The following is a 16,548-nucleotide window of genomic DNA, read 5'->3' on the forward strand; positions in this document are numbered from 1 at the left end:
GTGCTAACCAAGAAAGGAAACGGAAACCAGGCCAAAAATGTTTCAACATAAACCAAAAAATGCACTAGTGCGTATGCTAACCGAGGATCTATTGTGCTTCTCGTATCTCATATCGGTGGGTGCACTCAGGGGGTAGGGGGGTCGGGGCCAGGTGGGTTGACTGGCGGGGTTGGTGGTGTGCTTCAGTAATGTCCTGGGGTTTTGCTGGGGTGTCCGATGTTCCCACTCTTCTTTTGTTGTTTGTCTTATGTAAGATTCTCTGATTATATGTGTGGAAAAAAAGAAAAAAATCACATATTGAATTGGTAACTGCTATGGCGTGGAGAAGGGGTAGGATTTAATAAGCTTTGCTTCTTCCTGCTCCTTTTCAGACATGTGTAGTAATGAGGTGTTGTGTGTGTGTGCATATATATATATATATGGATATGTGTGTATGTATGTGTATATGTATCTAAATATACATATATATAAATAGATATTGTAACTGTATATGTGAGAAAGAATAATGTAACATAATATGCATGTCTGAAATAAATTAAGAAAAGAAAGAAAAAAGAAAAGATCTCATTATGATGATGAACAGATTATAATGCAACCTAGTCATCTGTCGTTGATTTTTCAGGCTTCTGATTCGCCAAAATACACATGACAGGCAGTGAATGTGTTTTTTAAGGCTCTACTCATGTTATGCACTTGTAATTCAGAAAAGGGGAAGTGGCTGTTGCATCTGCTCATGTGTGTTATTTACTCAACATCATGCATCATGTTGAGTGGCCCCGTCAAAACATGTGAATTAATTTACCTGTGAAACAGTGCCCTCTGCTGGATTAATAAGTGCAGCACACATTTTCCCCTGTAGAAAGTACCATCAGACTCTTGTTGCCATGAAAAAATACAAACAGGCAGAAAACTACTGCACAGTATTTGTATTTGGTACACAAATATCATTGGTGATGAAGCGCACCACCAGTGGGACTGTGAGAATTAGTGTTGTTGCTCAAAAGTATTGGGATGGAACAATAAGGCCTTTGTGTCCCTACATCCTAATTCTTCATCCTCAATGAGATATATTAACTAAGTGTGATCCAACAGGGACCTATGGGAGTACCAGGATTCCAAGGAAATGATGGCGTGCCTGTAAGTCAACACACAACTTTGTGATGCTGTACTTTCTGTACACAAAGTTAATATTTCTGCTGCTGGTGGTCTTAGGGTCACACTGGTCAGCAGGGTGGCAGAGGACCACCAGGACTGGATGGCTGTAATGGAACACAAGGGGAACCCGGATTCCCTGGCTTTGGCACTGGAGTGCCCGGACCTCCTGGATTTACTGTGAGGACATTTTTTTTTACATTTTGACCTTTCATCATGTTTGTGGTACTCAGCAATGATGCTGCTGTGTCCCCCATCAGGGTCCTATTGGGCCAAAGGGTCAGAAAGGAGAACCTCGATACATCACTGATGGCGGTGACATCACTGTAAGTTCTCACTTATTTAACCAGAGCTCTGAAAGTATGCATCACTTTTTTATACTCCGTGAGAGATGGATTTTCAAACTGTGATAATGCGTATAGTGTTAGCCACCTGCAGTAATAATATTTGACCAGCAGATGACGCCAAAGTTACATTGTTTAAAAAGTTGGAACTTAGTTGACATTCTTCATTCATTCATCACATGAATTCATTCATTCATTCATTTTTTACCGCTTTTTCCTCATGAGGGTCGTGGGGGTGCTGGAGCCTATCCCAGCTGTCTTTGGGCGAGAGGCGGGGTACACCCTGGACTGGTCGCCAAGCCAATCCCAGGGCACATATAGACAAACAACCATTCACACGGGGAAACCATGCAAACTCCACACAGAGATGGCCGAGGGTGAAATTGAACCCTGGTCTCCTAGCTGTGAGGTCTGCGCGCTAACCACTCGTTCAAATTCCATTCATCAAATTCGGATCCAATTATAAATTCTGGTCAGCGATCTGACATTGCCCGTGCTCGTGCAACATCCATCCATCCATTTTCTATACTGCTTGTCCCCATTAGGCTCACAGGGCTATGCTGAAACCTATCCCAGCTGACTGTGGGGCCAGAGGCGGGGTACAATCTGGCCTGGTTACTTGTGCAACATTATAAAACCTTTTCTAAAACTTTGTGTTTCAGGGTTTGCCAGGCGTTCCAGGACCAGACGGTCAACCTGTAAGATGTTACACTTGCAGCAACATTTGAATAAATCCAGTCCTTAATATCCAACCAGCTTTCATAAAGATAAACTGTTTGTGTGTGTGTAGGGTTACCCAGGTCCCAATGGTCCAGTTGGCTTCATGGGTCCACCAGGTCCTGAAGGCTTCCCCGTATGTATTGAAAAACTGCACATTTTATTTTAATGATTTCAAATACCAAGTGAGGTTCTGTTTTGTCTGACTAGGGCCCACCTGGTCCTCCTGGTCCACCAGGACCAATGGTAAGTAAATAAACAAGCTGTGAGACTTTGTGATTATATTATTAAGACACAGCTCCAAGTAAATCTTGTTTTTAGGGAAGTCGTAGTGACGGATATCAAGGCGAGAAAGGAGACAAGGTATGTGTTGCTAATTACTGTAACAATCTGTCTTATCTATCACTTATAATTGGCTAAGTGTGTTGTTCTTACTATTGACTCCAGGGTGACGTGGGCATTCCAGGACCCAGTGGTACTCCAGGCGATGGTTCACTGAGAAGCGAACAAACACTTACTATCTACAAAGGAGACAAGGTAACAAAAGATGGATACTGTGTCCTGCAAAAACTGCAAACCTGTCTATTTTTGATATTTTCAAAGATATAATATGCCTCTCACAGTTGATAAATACATTACAGTATACAGTATTGTAGTTAAGTGTGTAGTTACATACCATCACATCTTGGCAAAGCCTCTTCCTTCTGGAAAATGTTGAGTGAATCCCCTGGATTCATAGACACAGTACTATTTTTTTATTTGTATATAGCATCATTATACCACTTTCTATTGAAGTTAAGCAAAACATAAATAAGCAGGGATCTAATGTATATTTAATAGTTGACCCTAGCTAACCACCTCTCCTGCCTTAAAGGGGGAACCTGGATGGAAGGGGGTCCGTGGCTTCCCTGGAAACCGTGGTTCTCCCGTAAGTGGTCATATTTACAATTTTCAACAAGCTATTAGAGAATTTGATTAAAAGTTGTGTCAATTTTAGGGCCCTTTTGGTTTCCGTGGGGAACTGGGAGAGAAAGGCATTCCCGGGTACCCAGGAGCAAGAGTAAGAGCAAGAAGACGCATTCATGTGAAATGTTGGACATTAAGTCTGTGTTTTAAGTCACCAAATTTGTGGTCTTCAGGGTCCTTCAGGTTTTAACGGACCTCCCGGTGCACCTGGACAACAGGTAGGCTTTAAATTAACTCATCTATTTGAAGGTTTTACCACATTGGCAATGCTAATCCAAACATCTGTGGTGGCACAGGGATACAGGGGAGGTCCAGGATTCCCCGGGCAACCCGGATACATTGGACCCAAGGTCCTGATTTTATGAAGTCTTCATCGCCCTGTGGTGCCATTTCAATTAAAACCGTCCTGATTGAATGTTGTGTGTTTATTAGGGAGACCAAGGAGAACCTGGAATCCCAGGACCTCCTGCTTATGTCAGTGGTCCTGGCACTTTTGTTCAAGGTTTAAGTCCAACACTCAAAATCCAAACTAAAATTGAAGCCCTGCTGAAAATTTACAGTCAATGTTTGTTGGTTCTCAGGTCCACAAGGCGAACCAGGTTTTAATGGGCTTCCAGGTGCCCCTGGTGACCAAGGACCTCCAGGTTTCCCAGGACCACCCGGCTCACCAGGAATTGGGGGTTTCGGTCCAGGTTAATACACAGAGACACTCACACAAGTAATGAGTAAGAGTTCTGATGGACCAATTTTTTCTTGTTTGTAGGTCGTCCCGCCAGCCAGGGCTTCCCGGGAACGCCAGGTCCAAAGGGGGAGAAAGGTAACCCCGGTATACCTGGATTTGGTTCTGAAGGATTCCCAGGATCCCCCGGGCTTCCAGGGTCCCCTGGCCCTCCTGGACCTCCAGGCCCCTCCAGTATGTGGACCAGCTTACTAAAGTTCTCTTGTCCTTTCCATCAAAGGTGGTGTTGATCACCTTTGGCGCGTTTTATTTTCATCTTCATGATTGCATTAACTTCATGCTAAGGCTACAGCATCATCATCAGGCAGGCACAGAGCATCGATCGTTTAAGTAAAGGCAGTCCTCAGTAAAACCGCTACAAGACTCAAATCCTGGCTGACTGACTTTACTGTCCTCCAAGGCCGGCCCGTTGAGCCCTGCGTCATCTATCCCGATGGTCCCGACAGGCCCGGTCAGTCACATACAGGTAGCCCCCAGGCAGCAGCGATATTGCGATGACCACCATGGCAATATTTTGCTAGCCTGGGAGAAATTCAAACAAAACAGCACAGCCAACTCAACTTTCAGCAGGCGGTAGCTTAACTCTTTTTTTACGCTGTGCAAGGTGCAGTGGTAAGTTTGGCTTCAGGCTTGGATGGGAGGGCCTCTCGACTCCAAGCTGCTTTTCTCATCTTTGGCCACAGGGTGTCGCCATTGAACATAATTCATTGATTTTACATGAAACAGACACTCAAGTAGGAGGAGTTTGTGGTAGGAAACATATGCAAACTAGGGGTGGGCGATACTGTATCAATAATGCAAAAATTACTCAACATTCATATCCACTGGCTTTTTGTCCTGTGGCAATTAACATACTTTATTCCCTGATTTATTAACATCACAAAATATAAATAATGATAGCTCTCATGTGTTTCAGGTGGATCAAATCTATTAAGTAGAACAAAATTAAATATGTTGTGTAGTACAATAGTAAGGCTGCACAGCGGTTGTCGAGTGGTTAGCGCGCAGGCCACACAGTTAGGAGACCCGAGTTTGATTCCACCCTCGGCCATCTCTGTGTGGAGTTTGCATGTTCTCCCCGTGCATGTGTTGGGTTTTCTCCGGGTACTCCGGTTTCCTCCCACATTCCAAAAACATGCTAGGTTAATTAGCGACTCCAAATTGTATGAATTGTATGAAGGTATGAATGTGAGTGTGAATGGTTGTTTGTCTATATGTGCCCTGTGATTGGCTGGTGACCAGTCCAGGGTGTACCCCGCCTCTTGCCCAAGGACAGCTGGGATAGGCTCCAGCTGAGGATAATGAATGAATAATGAATGAATGCATTTTTTTTTATTATTATATCCACCGAGTGTGTCCATAATCCATCTTGAGGTTAAATATTATGATTGTTTGGTATATCAATATTTTTGTCACACTCCTGATATATCAACAATGTAACAATATGAAGAGCACAACAAAAAACATAGATATTTGAAAAAAATAAACATTAAAAATACCGACCTGATCACGCCATTATTATTTTGGTACTGATACTACTTTTAGTATCGATGCTATCAATATTTGGATGGATCCGCCCACCCCTAATGCAAACTGTACAGTAATTGCAACATAGAGTTTAACTTTTACACAGTAAACACACACTTATGGGTTTAACATTATAGGCATCGCCGTGTAAAATCAGTGAATTTGGTTCATGCTAATGTCAAGCTGTGTAGTTATGTAAGAATATAAGATAAACATTCTAATGCTTAACATGAACAAGCATCTGTCACCTTGCAGTTCAAGCCTGCCAACGCTGTCATGACCGAAGAGACCCAACTAACATAGATTTCACACTGTGATTCAGAGCTGCACTGTGCTGTTTTGGTCAGCAATTTGAGACCGGAAAATCAACCACTGCTAAAATTCAGCTCCACTTCTCCACCGTCAGTGCATTAGAGCTCTTTAGAAAGCAGTTTGAAATCTTAAAACCACACTAATTGTGTTTCTTACGCATGTGTCAAATCTACTCTTGTCCTTGCAGATACCCCGGATGGTGGCCCCTCCAGAATTCCCGGGCCTCCAGGGCAGCCTGGCCTCCGGGGTCCACCGGGTAATGTAGGATTTAAAGGCTTTAGAGGTACAGAACCACTTAATCGTTCATTTTATCTTCTTGATACTGTATATGTTTAATTTCTTATTTTTAGATTAAGTTTTTAGATTAAGTTTTGTCTGACAAGTCTCCCATTTTTTGTCCCCGCCTCCTCTCCACAAGGCGATCCTGGCGACTGCCGATGTCTCGGAGGCGGCACCTCAGGGTTGCAGGGGCCTCCTGGACCGCCAGGTACTAATGGTAGCCCAGGCTTCCCTGGACCAAAGGGTGAGCCTGGTGACAGCTCTTCATCTGGCTTTCCCGGCCTTCAGGGAGCCCCTGTGAGTAAAATGTGGCCCAATGCAGACCCCCATGTTTTTGTCTATTTCTGACGATATTGTGGTCCGCCCCCTCTCAGGGTCGTGCTGGTGAAAGAGGCTTCTTTGGCCGTAAGGGGGAAAAGGGAGAGTCTTATTACCTTAGTACTGGCGTGGGTGGGAAGGGAGAGCTTGGAGCAACAGGACCCAGAGGACCTAATGGAGAAACAGGAAAACCAGGCAGGGACGGCTCGCCTGGCTTCCCTGGACTGCCTGGCCCCCCCGTGAGTACTTCAACGATGCATAAACGTCTTTGCTTGATCACGATGATGAAACAAACATCCTCTCCAGGGGGACGCCGGCTTCGGCACATTTGGAGAGAAAGGCTTCCCAGGGTTCCCGGGTGCCAAGGGTCGTCCTGGAGGACCTGGCGAGCCTGGCGTTGGCTTTGCGGGTACACCTGGTTTCCGAGGAGAGCCTGGAGAGCCCGGTTTATCTGGGTTGCCAGGTGCACCAGGTTTGCCTGGACCAAAAGGTAAGGCATGCGTGTGTATGATAGTATGATATATAACCAAACACCTGTCCTCGTGAAGCAGTTACCTTAGCAACCGAATATGTAGCCACCGAACTCCCGCCTCGGCACCGTCAACAGGATCCTCAATGGCGCCCGTTCCAGTTTTCTCTCCCTAAGCAGCTTCTCACCTTTGCCACTGCAGCATACTGTTAACGACATGATTAATGGGCTTCCATTAATGAGCTTCTACACTTGCTCTATAATCTTGCTAGTTGATAAACAGCTTCATTAGCGCATTGATTGATGCATCATGATGGAGGTTTGAACCCTGAATTGCCACTGTGATTCTTTGGCCTCAGCTGAGATGGATAAGGATTTCATTTGCAGTCAAATGAACAACAAGGTTACAGTTTAGTGACCTTTGTGACCTTGTCCTACATTGTTGTTACTCCAAACTGTCATTGGACTCACTCCTACTCCGCTGAGGCTAAATGACACAAGGATTGCTTTTCTGCAAGCATGAATGTGTGCTCTGATAGTGCCATGCTAATGCTAAACAACCTGTTTATTTTGCTCTTTAATACAGAGGGTTATTGTCACGGGCAGGAGCAACGAGGCATTGTCAAGTCGGTCTTGTTGCTCTACGTACGTGCAATAACCTGTTTTGAAGCATTTTGACATACATGCAAGCGTTTATGTGCTTTAAGTGGATGAAGTCCTCCAATGGAACTGATTTTGCTGATGTTTTGTTTTTTGATGAACATTTTTTTTAATTGCTTGATTTTTGCGCATGCTCATTGAATGACCCTGACTGGCTTTGTATGCTGCCATCTTCTACCTCTCTCTGTTTTTCTCCATCCCCCATCCATACATCCATCCATCGCTCCTTGTGCACCTTGTGTATCCGTCCAGGTGAAAACAGCTGTGGAGAGGTTATTGACGACGGAGAGGGAACGGGTGGGTAATGAACTTTTTTCTCCGCCCGGCCAGTGTAGCGGCTTTGGCGCAGAAGCTCCAAGCTTTAGATTCAGGCTGGTGGACTCCCAAAAGTCAAAGAACAGGGAGTAAAACATGAAAGGAGATAAAACTGGATCCAAGAACATCTGACATCCGCATGGCCAATTGTGATATTGTATTTTTTAAAAATCAAGGTGGTAGGTGAGGTGACACATACATGAACATAACTCATTTGATAGCCAACCTGATTTCACATATGCTCATATTACCATATTGACCCAAATGTAGGACCCTAGAAAACAGCTGAGTCGTCTTCTGTTCAGTGTCCGAAGGTTCATATACGCACATATGAGTCAGTGCACTCTGCAATGGTGCTCCTTTAAAGTGTATTTACTAAAAATACATGAAATCACAAAAGCTGTCCAATGGAGTTTTTACACTATTCACAAAAGGTTCGGGATACTTGAAATTTCAGGATCAACCTAAAATAGGTGAACTTAAAGGGGCTACTGCATACGTAATCGGCTGAAAGTTTACTTTTTTTTCAAACAAAAAATTAGGGCTGTGAAATGATAAAAATGCAATTAAATTAATCATGGTATTCAAATTAATTTTGTGTCAAGTATGCCCATTTTTACCGTTTTTATGGCTAGTAAAATAAATGACAGGACATGTATATATTATATATATATATACGTATATATATACATTCATATTAGGGGCGGCACGGCCCCACTCTCGGCCATCTCTGTGTGAAGTTTGCATGTTCTTCCCGTGCATGCGTGGGTTTTCTCCGGGTACTCCGGTTTCCTCCCACATTCCAAAATTGGCCACTCCAAATTGTCCATAGGTATGAATGTGAGTGTGAATGGTTGTTTGTCTATATGTGCCCTGTGATTGGCTGGCGACCAGTCCAGGGTGTACCCTGCCTCTTGCCCAAAGACAGCTGGGATAGGCTCCAGCACCCCCTGCGACCCTCATGAGGAAAAAGTGGTAGAAAATGAATGAATGAATGAACATTCATATTTACATATCACATATACAATACATATTTGTATGTGAAAATTAAAATCAAGCTAAAAGGTAGCACACATGTCATGTCATACATTTAAAGTTCTAAAAGCGTGATAACAGAAAGGAGCAGGTTGACATGATACACACTCGTTAATTACTCATTCATTCATTTTCTACCGTTTATCCTCACAAGGGTCGCGGGGGAGCTGGAGCCTCTGGAGGCGGGGTACACCCTGGACTGGTGGCCAGCCAATCACAGGGCACATTTAGACAAACAACCATTCACACTCACATTCATACCTATGGACAATTTGGAGTCGCCAATTAACCTAGCATGTTTTTTTCCTGGAGAAAAACCCACGGGTACGCCCGGGTAGAACAGGTAGAACACGAGTAGAACATGCAAACTCCACACATACAGATATAGGCTAAGAGTGGAATCAAACTCAGCCCACTCATTAATTATGCTAAATAAATTAGCTACAGCCAGTGATATTGTACCTATCCACCTGATTGTCCAAGTGTCTCCCATTCAATCCCGAACATGTCACGATGTGTTCACGAAGCTCTCAGCGATGTTCCCCGCCTCCTCCTTCCAATCGAAGCTGCTGAATGAAGCCTGCCACATGATTTCCTGCCCTGCCTCTGCTAAGCGCCTTTAACCAGCGATGGGTTTTATTATGGGGGGAGAGAATGGTTCAGTGGGATAGAGAAGGCATCATTTAGATGTTTAGTTTAGAAACATATTCAAGTCATTCTTCTGTCATACGTCCACTATCTGTTCATTTTTTATGATACTAACGCCATCCAGTAGATATAAATGTAAGGATGATGAAAATGATTTAGAAGCAGTGAATGGAGGGGACAATCGCCATTAATTCTGGGAATGACAAGGCATGTTCATGTTCTTTAATAACAACATTGCATCATTTTTCTAACAATAATGTAGACTGTGAATGTGTGTCGCTCTCTAACTTTGTATGACCGCAACCAGGCCAAGCACTGCCCTGCTCCATAGCCGGTGGAATTGGAGATCCTGGTTTCCCTGGTGTTCCTGGAAGACCAGGTAAAATGATTGAGAATAATTTTGTCCCGTGGTCCACTTCTATTTGCAGTTGACAGTGAGATATTAAAAGTGTTCACCATGGGAGTGTTTGTGTCTGTTAGGTCCCAAAGGTCAGCCAGGCTTCCCAGGAGGCCCTGGTCGTCCAGGGTTTGATGGTGCCAAAGGAGAGAGAGGAGACCCGGGTTTTGGGGGACAGCCTGGACCACAAGGTTGACATCAATTCCTTGGGAGTGTAAATCCAATATCAATCCCAGCTCTTATTGATGGGGCCTGCTTGGTCCTTCACCACTTCTCCTTGCAGGTTTTCCCGGTCCCAGGGGGGATTCCGGCGGTCCTGGTATTCCCGGACAGGGTTTTGATGGCGGCAGAGGGAAGGATGGCGTTCCAGGGATCCCTGGAGCCAAAGGCCAGCCTGGTGAAGTCCTGGGAGCCACACCAGGACCTCCTGGTCTGGATGGTTTTCCTGGAGTCCCTGGAGACAAGGGCCAGCCTGGGACACCAGGAGCTCCTGGATCACCTGGTGGGTCTACTGATATTTTTCATACTCATAGTAATGCTAAATAAAATGCATCTTATTTTTGTTTTATCAGGTCTTGATGGGCGCTCAGGTGTTCCTGGTCTTAAGGGCGAACGTGGAGTGGATGGTCTTCCTGGGTTTCCGGGTCTGCCTGGACTCCCCGGTGAACCAACATTTGGCATCCCGGGTTCACCAGGACCAAGTGGCAGCAAGGGCCTGAGCGGGCCGCCAGGTTGTTGTTTCATCCAAACATTGTGTCCTCTTTCTCTTGCAAGTCGTTCTTCCTTTTCTCCATTTTTGAAGTTGTCACATGACCTGGGTTGTTGTATTTAAACTCACCCAAAAGACTCTCTCTATTCTCACATCTTTCCCTCCACCGACCTTTCCCTCCTTCCTCACATACCACCGTCATATCATCCATCTTTTCATCCTTCCATCTGTTTCCTCCTGGTGTTGGATCATTCCACATAGGCTGTCAAGGTGAGACACTTCCATCCCCTCCATCGTTTGCCGCCATCCCTCCATCCATCTTGCACTGCAAACGCTTAGTCTCTCTCTTTCTCCAAGTGTTTGTCTGGCTAAAAAATGTCCATGAATATTTAGTGTGTAATATCAGAATAATTGGTATTAAAGCGGCCCTATTCTGCTCCTTTCAGAGGATATTCAAATTAGTTAAGAACTTTTATTCACTCAAGAAGGAGCGGAAATCTGCGTAAAACATGCTCTGCTTCTCCACCGCCCAACCTCACGGCCCCCGACCACCAAAACACATAGGCAGACACTCATTCACATTTTCTGGCTGTCAAGAAAATGTCAAACAAACTTTTTCCTAAAGCACATTTAAAGGAAAACTGCACATTTTGGGGAATTTTGCACAATTCTTTGTGTTTCTAAGAGAAAACCCACGCAGAGATGCCAAGCAGAGAATCGAAACCAGGTCTTCCTGATCTTCGGACTCTGTGGCCTAAGTGCTACGTAGCTATACGCAGTAACCCGCACAGAAAACATTGTAGATATTCCAGAATCTGCACCTATTCCAGCTATATATATCCCACCAAGAGGTCTGTTTTAATGTATTACACCCATGGCTGCCTCCGGGCACGCCCACTCCGCTGTTATTGGTCACACACCTAAAATGCTTTCGCTTTCTAATATAGTGGGTATAAGGGTTGATAATAAATGAATAAAGTTTTTGAAGAGCTAATTGAAAAGTGGTTAGCAGCTTCTGGCAGCTATGATCTACTGGCTGGAGCCATCTGACTTACCGTGTGAACTCAAAGAACAACCTCGTCTGCCCGAGGAGGAGTAGTCATTGTCGCACACATTTTGTCAGAAACACCTCTGGTCCCATTGAGCTCAGGAGAACCAGGACGTATGACCACTGCCTCCAACATCGCCTGCCCAAGGAGGAGCACTCATTGTCGGGCACATTTTGTCAGAGGCATCATTGGTGCCGTGGTCGGATGTGATGGTGCCGCACTTACAAGCTGCAGACAATCTTGTATTACATTGGTAGCGGAGATGTTAGTGACACTTTTTTGTGGGACTACCGTGTTCCTGGCAGTGACACTTTGGTTCTTTTCACCTCCGTGTGTCCGGTGAGAGTGCAGTGTTTTGGTGGGAGAAAAATAAGAAAATAAGTAGAGAAAAGAAGTTTCGGTTGTGTTTAAACCATCAAAATACTGCACGATACTGCAACTATTACATGTTATCATCAATGTACGTACGTGTTAATGCATGAACATATGATGCAACGTTTTTTTTAAGAGGGCTTCATAGTCGAAATAGGTGTATCCCAATGACAGCATTGTAAGCTAACTGAAATTAACTTGTTTTCTCCTGTTATAATGCACAGAAAAGGGAAAGAAATATGTTCATGTTTCACATAAGGATTGTGAATGATTGGGAATGAAATTTCCAAAAAAAGTGCAGTTCCCATTAAGATTACACTCGGGAGTGACGGAGGCGTGGGTGTGCCGCGCTGTGCCAGACTGTGTCTCTCACGAAAATTGCAAAGTACCACACCCCGTTGGCACAGCGTAGGCGTCTACAAAATTAAAGCCGTTAGTCCCAAACTTTTCTTCATCGGAGTCTCAGTATCAACAACAGTCTTCCAAATGTGCCAAAATACAAGACCAAAGAATCCGATGCGGTGAATGGCATCTTTTGGAAATGTGAACAGCTGCTTGAGTGTTCGACCAAAAGCTTTCCACACAGAAAGCGGGCATAATATCAAAATATAAATAATAACTTTATTTGTGAACTTCTCAGATACGACTGTTCACGAGTTTCAGGAAAGGCATACACATTAAACGAGGGATAGCGTTAAAACACACCGATGATACTTTCATATCATGTAGGACAATAATACAACATTTTAAACATATATTGTACGCCTGTACATAAGTCTGAAATTTCGAATAGGGCCCTTTTAAGGACACCTGGCTAAAATGCCTTCATGGACATTTTCTTTCCAGTAATTTGACTGCTGATTTTAGCAGCTAGCACTAACCCTGCTAGTTCATTGACATGTTGCATTAGGCTTGTGTGGCAACAAAAGCTGATTTTCTTTGATTTGGAAGCTTCATTCTTAAAAAGGACAAACGGTCATTTTCATCACATCCCTCCACATCGACCACTGGATGTTTTGAAAGTTCTTTTTAAAGAATTAAATGATAGAATTTAGTTGGCTTCCATGCTAATTCAATCTGGAATTGCACTTTTCATTATAATGAAGCACTGCAAGTGATTGCAATTACATAGTACTTATACCAAATCAATAATACAATAAATATATTAAATATTTAACGTATGTCATTATACCACCAATCAGAGTGCAATTGCAGCCGTACTAAGACAATATAACAATATGATGTGTGTTTGTGGAGGGTATTCACAAATGAATAACAGATTTTGAAGGTAAGTTGAAATGCCAGATGTGATATGGAAAGTATCATCATGCTTTCAATAAACTACAAATCAAAAATAGGATTATAATGTCACATCATCCATCCTCCACCAGGTTTTCCTGGTAGAAAAGGAGACAGAGGAGATCCGGGCTTCCCAGGTCCTGCCGGCATGAAGGGAACTCCAGGACTGCCCGGCACACCCGGTTCGCCAGGGCAAAGGGGTGCCCCTGGACCTGCGGGTCCAGGAACCAGAGAGGGATTCCCAGGAATACCAGGAAGGAAGGGTATGCTGCATCCAGTATTCGATGCCGACACTCTCTTCATCAAAGATAACCAAGAACATTCTCCTTTGCAGGCGAACCAGGTTTCCCAGGACTGATGGGCTTCCCCGGACTCCCAGGCCGTCCTGGAACACCAGGAATTCCTGGAGGAAAAGGATTTGCTGGGGGGCCTGGAAGAGATGGACTTTCGGGTGGATCTGGCTACCCTGGACAGAAAGGTAGCGTGTCCAGAGGAAATTCTCAATCATTGCTACCAGTTCATATTCATACTTCATCCAATGTGATCCAGATATGGATATATAAATGTGTTTTTCTTGTTTAGGTGACAGAGGACTGCCCGGTCCACCGGCCCCTCCAGTTTCAATAGCTGCACTGAGGAGAGGAGAACCGGGAATCCCTGGAGGCAGCGGCCTTCCTGGTTTTACTGGACCGAGAGGTAAAGTCAAGCACGTAATTTGCATAAGGGATGGGAGGTCATGACCCCTGCAAAAAATCAGATACAGTCAATACAACCCACTGAATATAAATTATATAAATGATTTAAATCACACATCATTCAGATTTAATACAAATCTGCATTCATTCATTCATTTTCCACCGTTCATTCATTCATTTTCACCCTGGACTGGTGGCCAGCCAATCACAGGGCACATATAGACAAACAACCATTCACACTCACATTCATACCTATGGGCAATTTGGAGTCACGAATTAACCTAGCATGTTTTTGGAATGTGGGAGGAAACCGGAGTACCCGGAGAAAACCCATGCATGCACGGGGAGAACATGCAAACTCCACACAGAGATGCACAAGCGGAGAATCGAACCCAGGTCTCCTCGATTTCCTGACTGTGTGGCCTACATGCTAACCACTCATCCACAGTATTACTGGGTATTTCTAATACTGGCACACCAAATTACTTTGACTTCTTTTTAAAAAGTACATAGTTCAATAAATAAATAAACAGGCAACATTTTAACCCCCCCTGGTAGACTCAAAGTTATGCCCTTGGGTAAAGTTTTCTTCCATTTACCTCCAGAGGCACTCACCAACATCTCAAATGTTTTCCCAGGTGACAAAGGTCTGCCAGGCCTGCCGGGTCGTCAGGGTCTGCCTGGACTTCCAGGTTTTGCTGAACAGAGTAAAGGGCAGCCAGGGCAGCCAGGTTTTCCCGGGCAGCCTGGATTTCCAGGTGGCCCTGGGCCTAAAGGTGAAGCTGGAATTACGGGATTCCCTGGCATATCTGGACCAAGGGTAGGAAAAGACAAACTGATATAAACATTAGCTGAGGTGGTGAGCTTCAAATCTTGTTCTTGTTTATATTTGTTCTTATTTTTTTATACAGGGAGATGATGGAGCGCCCGGAATCCCTGGCAACTCTGGACAGCCTGGTCGTCCTGGAAACAAGGGTGAGTCACATGTTAGATCGCACACAAAAATATCTTAGGTTTTCTTTTATTATGTCTTTGCATCAACGCTTACATTTATACGTCAGGTCAACCCGGAGAGTTTTATGCCTATCCTGGTGCTCCAGGACTCAAAGGGCAGCCGGGAGAGTCAGGGTATCCAGGTAGAACATCAGATTCCTATTAAGCATGAAAAAAGGGGAAGGTGCAGACGACAAACCTTGAATCACTTTGTCTTCCTCTAGGTGGCCGTGGTAACAATGGTGCGCCTGGTAATGATGGCACTCCTGGAAGTCCAGGCTTCTCTGGAGTCAAGGGAGGACCAGGAGAAGCTGGCCGTCCTGGAATAATGGGTGAGACGTCAGCTAGCGATTAATTTAATTCACATCGGTAAACAAAGCATTTATATAATAACCCATTGGTAGGTTCACCTGGGTTTCCTGGACCAAAGGGTCAGTCGGGATACCCTGGAAATAGAGGGCCAGATGGGACCCCTGGTCTGCCTGGAGGCCCTGCAGGTCCTGGACCCAAAGGTAAGACAGAAACAGTATATTATGAGTGACAAAAATGCTACAGAGTGACATACAGTTGTTGTGTTTTTGCAGGTCTTCCTGGGTCTCCCGGTTTGGATGGACTTAATGGCCTCCGTGGACCTAAAGGCCTCCCTGGAACGCCAGGTAATTAAGTTTTAAATTGAATTAATTATGTTTTAAGGTTTTTTTCTTTTGAGATGTATACATTTCAGAATGGTTTACTTTTGGTTGCAGGTGCAAGTGGAGGAAGGAGACCCGGTACCCCAGGTGTGCCAGGGTTAAAGGGCGAGAGAGGCATTTCCTACCCTGGAGCACCAGGCTTCCCAGGACAGAAGGGAGAGAGAGGAGAGCCAGGTGAAATAGTCAACAAAAGAGAGACTTTTTGTATTAAATCTAATATGTTGAAAATCAAATTAATCAACTACGATGTGTTCAGGTGGTCCTGGACTCACAGGTTTTCCCGGTCGTCCCGGCCCCGCTGGTCAGTCAATCGGCTCCGACATCCCTGGTCCACTTGGAGATCCCGGCCTTCCAGGGCTGGATGGAGAGTATGGTAAGTGCTTCTGTCCTTCTCCCTGAACTCCTTGTCTTCCTTCAAACATTCATCTCCTCTTCTCTAGGTTTAAGTGGTCCACCAGGCCTTCCTGGACCACCTGGGCCAGGCACAGACCAGGGGGATCGTGGTGATTCTGGGCTCCCAGGTTTCCCTGGAGGTCCTGGCAAGAAAGGAGAACCAGGGATCCCTGGAGGCCCAGGACTCCCAGGCAGTCCTGGCTTCAAAGGTAGCATAGGCCTTCATTTTTAGAATGTTTCTATACTTGTTTATCCGTTTCACATGGGATTATTTAAAACCATTTAATGTAATGTTCAGGACTACAGGGTGAGAGTGGGTTCAGCGGCGGTCCAGGTCTTAAAGGTTTTCCCGGTGACCCTGGTTACTATGGAGGCAAAGGAGCCAAGGGATTTCGAGGTGGGAGGACTTCAGTCTTCTTACACGAGGAACAAATGTGACTTTAGTTGTCATTATGAAACGCATATCTC

The 16,548-nt window shown here is 44.7% G+C and overlaps 1 protein-coding gene across 3 annotated transcripts in view; it reads left to right on the forward strand.

Moving 5' to 3' along the window:
- Positions 1 to 16,548, forward strand: part of col4a6 (collagen, type IV, alpha 6) — a 67,749-nt gene that overhangs the window by 47,843 nt on the left and 3,358 nt on the right. The window contains exons 6-43 of one of the 3 annotated variants that reach the window (XM_058066375.2): positions 1,093 to 1,137; positions 1,213 to 1,332; positions 1,413 to 1,478; positions 2,159 to 2,194; positions 2,287 to 2,349; positions 2,424 to 2,459; positions 2,535 to 2,576; positions 2,661 to 2,750; positions 3,088 to 3,141; positions 3,211 to 3,273; positions 3,353 to 3,397; positions 3,476 to 3,529; positions 3,612 to 3,681; positions 3,761 to 3,871; positions 3,943 to 4,092; positions 4,319 to 4,369; positions 5,945 to 6,040; positions 6,176 to 6,333; positions 6,411 to 6,593; positions 6,661 to 6,844; positions 7,736 to 7,780; positions 9,789 to 9,860; positions 9,962 to 10,069; positions 10,162 to 10,380; positions 10,451 to 10,609; positions 13,400 to 13,570; positions 13,642 to 13,785; positions 13,890 to 14,003; positions 14,641 to 14,822; positions 14,914 to 14,977; positions 15,064 to 15,138; positions 15,220 to 15,327; positions 15,400 to 15,507; positions 15,580 to 15,651; positions 15,742 to 15,861; positions 15,944 to 16,060; positions 16,128 to 16,289; positions 16,379 to 16,477. In XM_058066375.2, coding sequence (XP_057922358.2) covers positions 1,093 to 1,137; positions 1,213 to 1,332; positions 1,413 to 1,478; positions 2,159 to 2,194; positions 2,287 to 2,349; positions 2,424 to 2,459; positions 2,535 to 2,576; positions 2,661 to 2,750; positions 3,088 to 3,141; positions 3,211 to 3,273; positions 3,353 to 3,397; positions 3,476 to 3,529; positions 3,612 to 3,681; positions 3,761 to 3,871; positions 3,943 to 4,092; positions 4,319 to 4,369; positions 5,945 to 6,040; positions 6,176 to 6,333; positions 6,411 to 6,593; positions 6,661 to 6,844; positions 7,736 to 7,780; positions 9,789 to 9,860; positions 9,962 to 10,069; positions 10,162 to 10,380; positions 10,451 to 10,609; positions 13,400 to 13,570; positions 13,642 to 13,785; positions 13,890 to 14,003; positions 14,641 to 14,822; positions 14,914 to 14,977; positions 15,064 to 15,138; positions 15,220 to 15,327; positions 15,400 to 15,507; positions 15,580 to 15,651; positions 15,742 to 15,861; positions 15,944 to 16,060; positions 16,128 to 16,289; positions 16,379 to 16,477 — 3,856 coding nt within the window. The remainder of the gene's footprint in view (positions 1 to 1,092; positions 1,138 to 1,212; positions 1,333 to 1,412; positions 1,479 to 2,158; positions 2,195 to 2,286; positions 2,350 to 2,423; positions 2,460 to 2,534; positions 2,577 to 2,660; positions 2,751 to 3,087; positions 3,142 to 3,210; positions 3,274 to 3,352; positions 3,398 to 3,475; positions 3,530 to 3,611; positions 3,682 to 3,760; positions 3,872 to 3,942; positions 4,093 to 4,318; positions 4,370 to 5,944; positions 6,041 to 6,175; positions 6,334 to 6,410; positions 6,594 to 6,660; positions 6,845 to 7,735; positions 7,781 to 9,788; positions 9,861 to 9,961; positions 10,070 to 10,161; positions 10,381 to 10,450; positions 10,610 to 13,399; positions 13,571 to 13,641; positions 13,786 to 13,889; positions 14,004 to 14,640; positions 14,823 to 14,913; positions 14,978 to 15,063; positions 15,139 to 15,219; positions 15,328 to 15,399; positions 15,508 to 15,579; positions 15,652 to 15,741; positions 15,862 to 15,943; positions 16,061 to 16,127; positions 16,290 to 16,378; positions 16,478 to 16,548) is intronic. The other 2 variants (XM_058066376.2, XM_058066377.2) reach the window with 2 other exon arrangements.

Source organism: Doryrhamphus excisus, linkage group LG2 (assembly GCF_037039965.1).
Source record: "Doryrhamphus excisus strain RoL-2023G ecotype Guam linkage group LG2, RoL_Dexc_Guam_v1.1, whole genome shotgun sequence".
Classification (NCBI taxonomy): Eukaryota; Metazoa; Chordata; class Actinopteri; order Syngnathiformes; family Syngnathidae; genus Doryrhamphus; species Doryrhamphus excisus.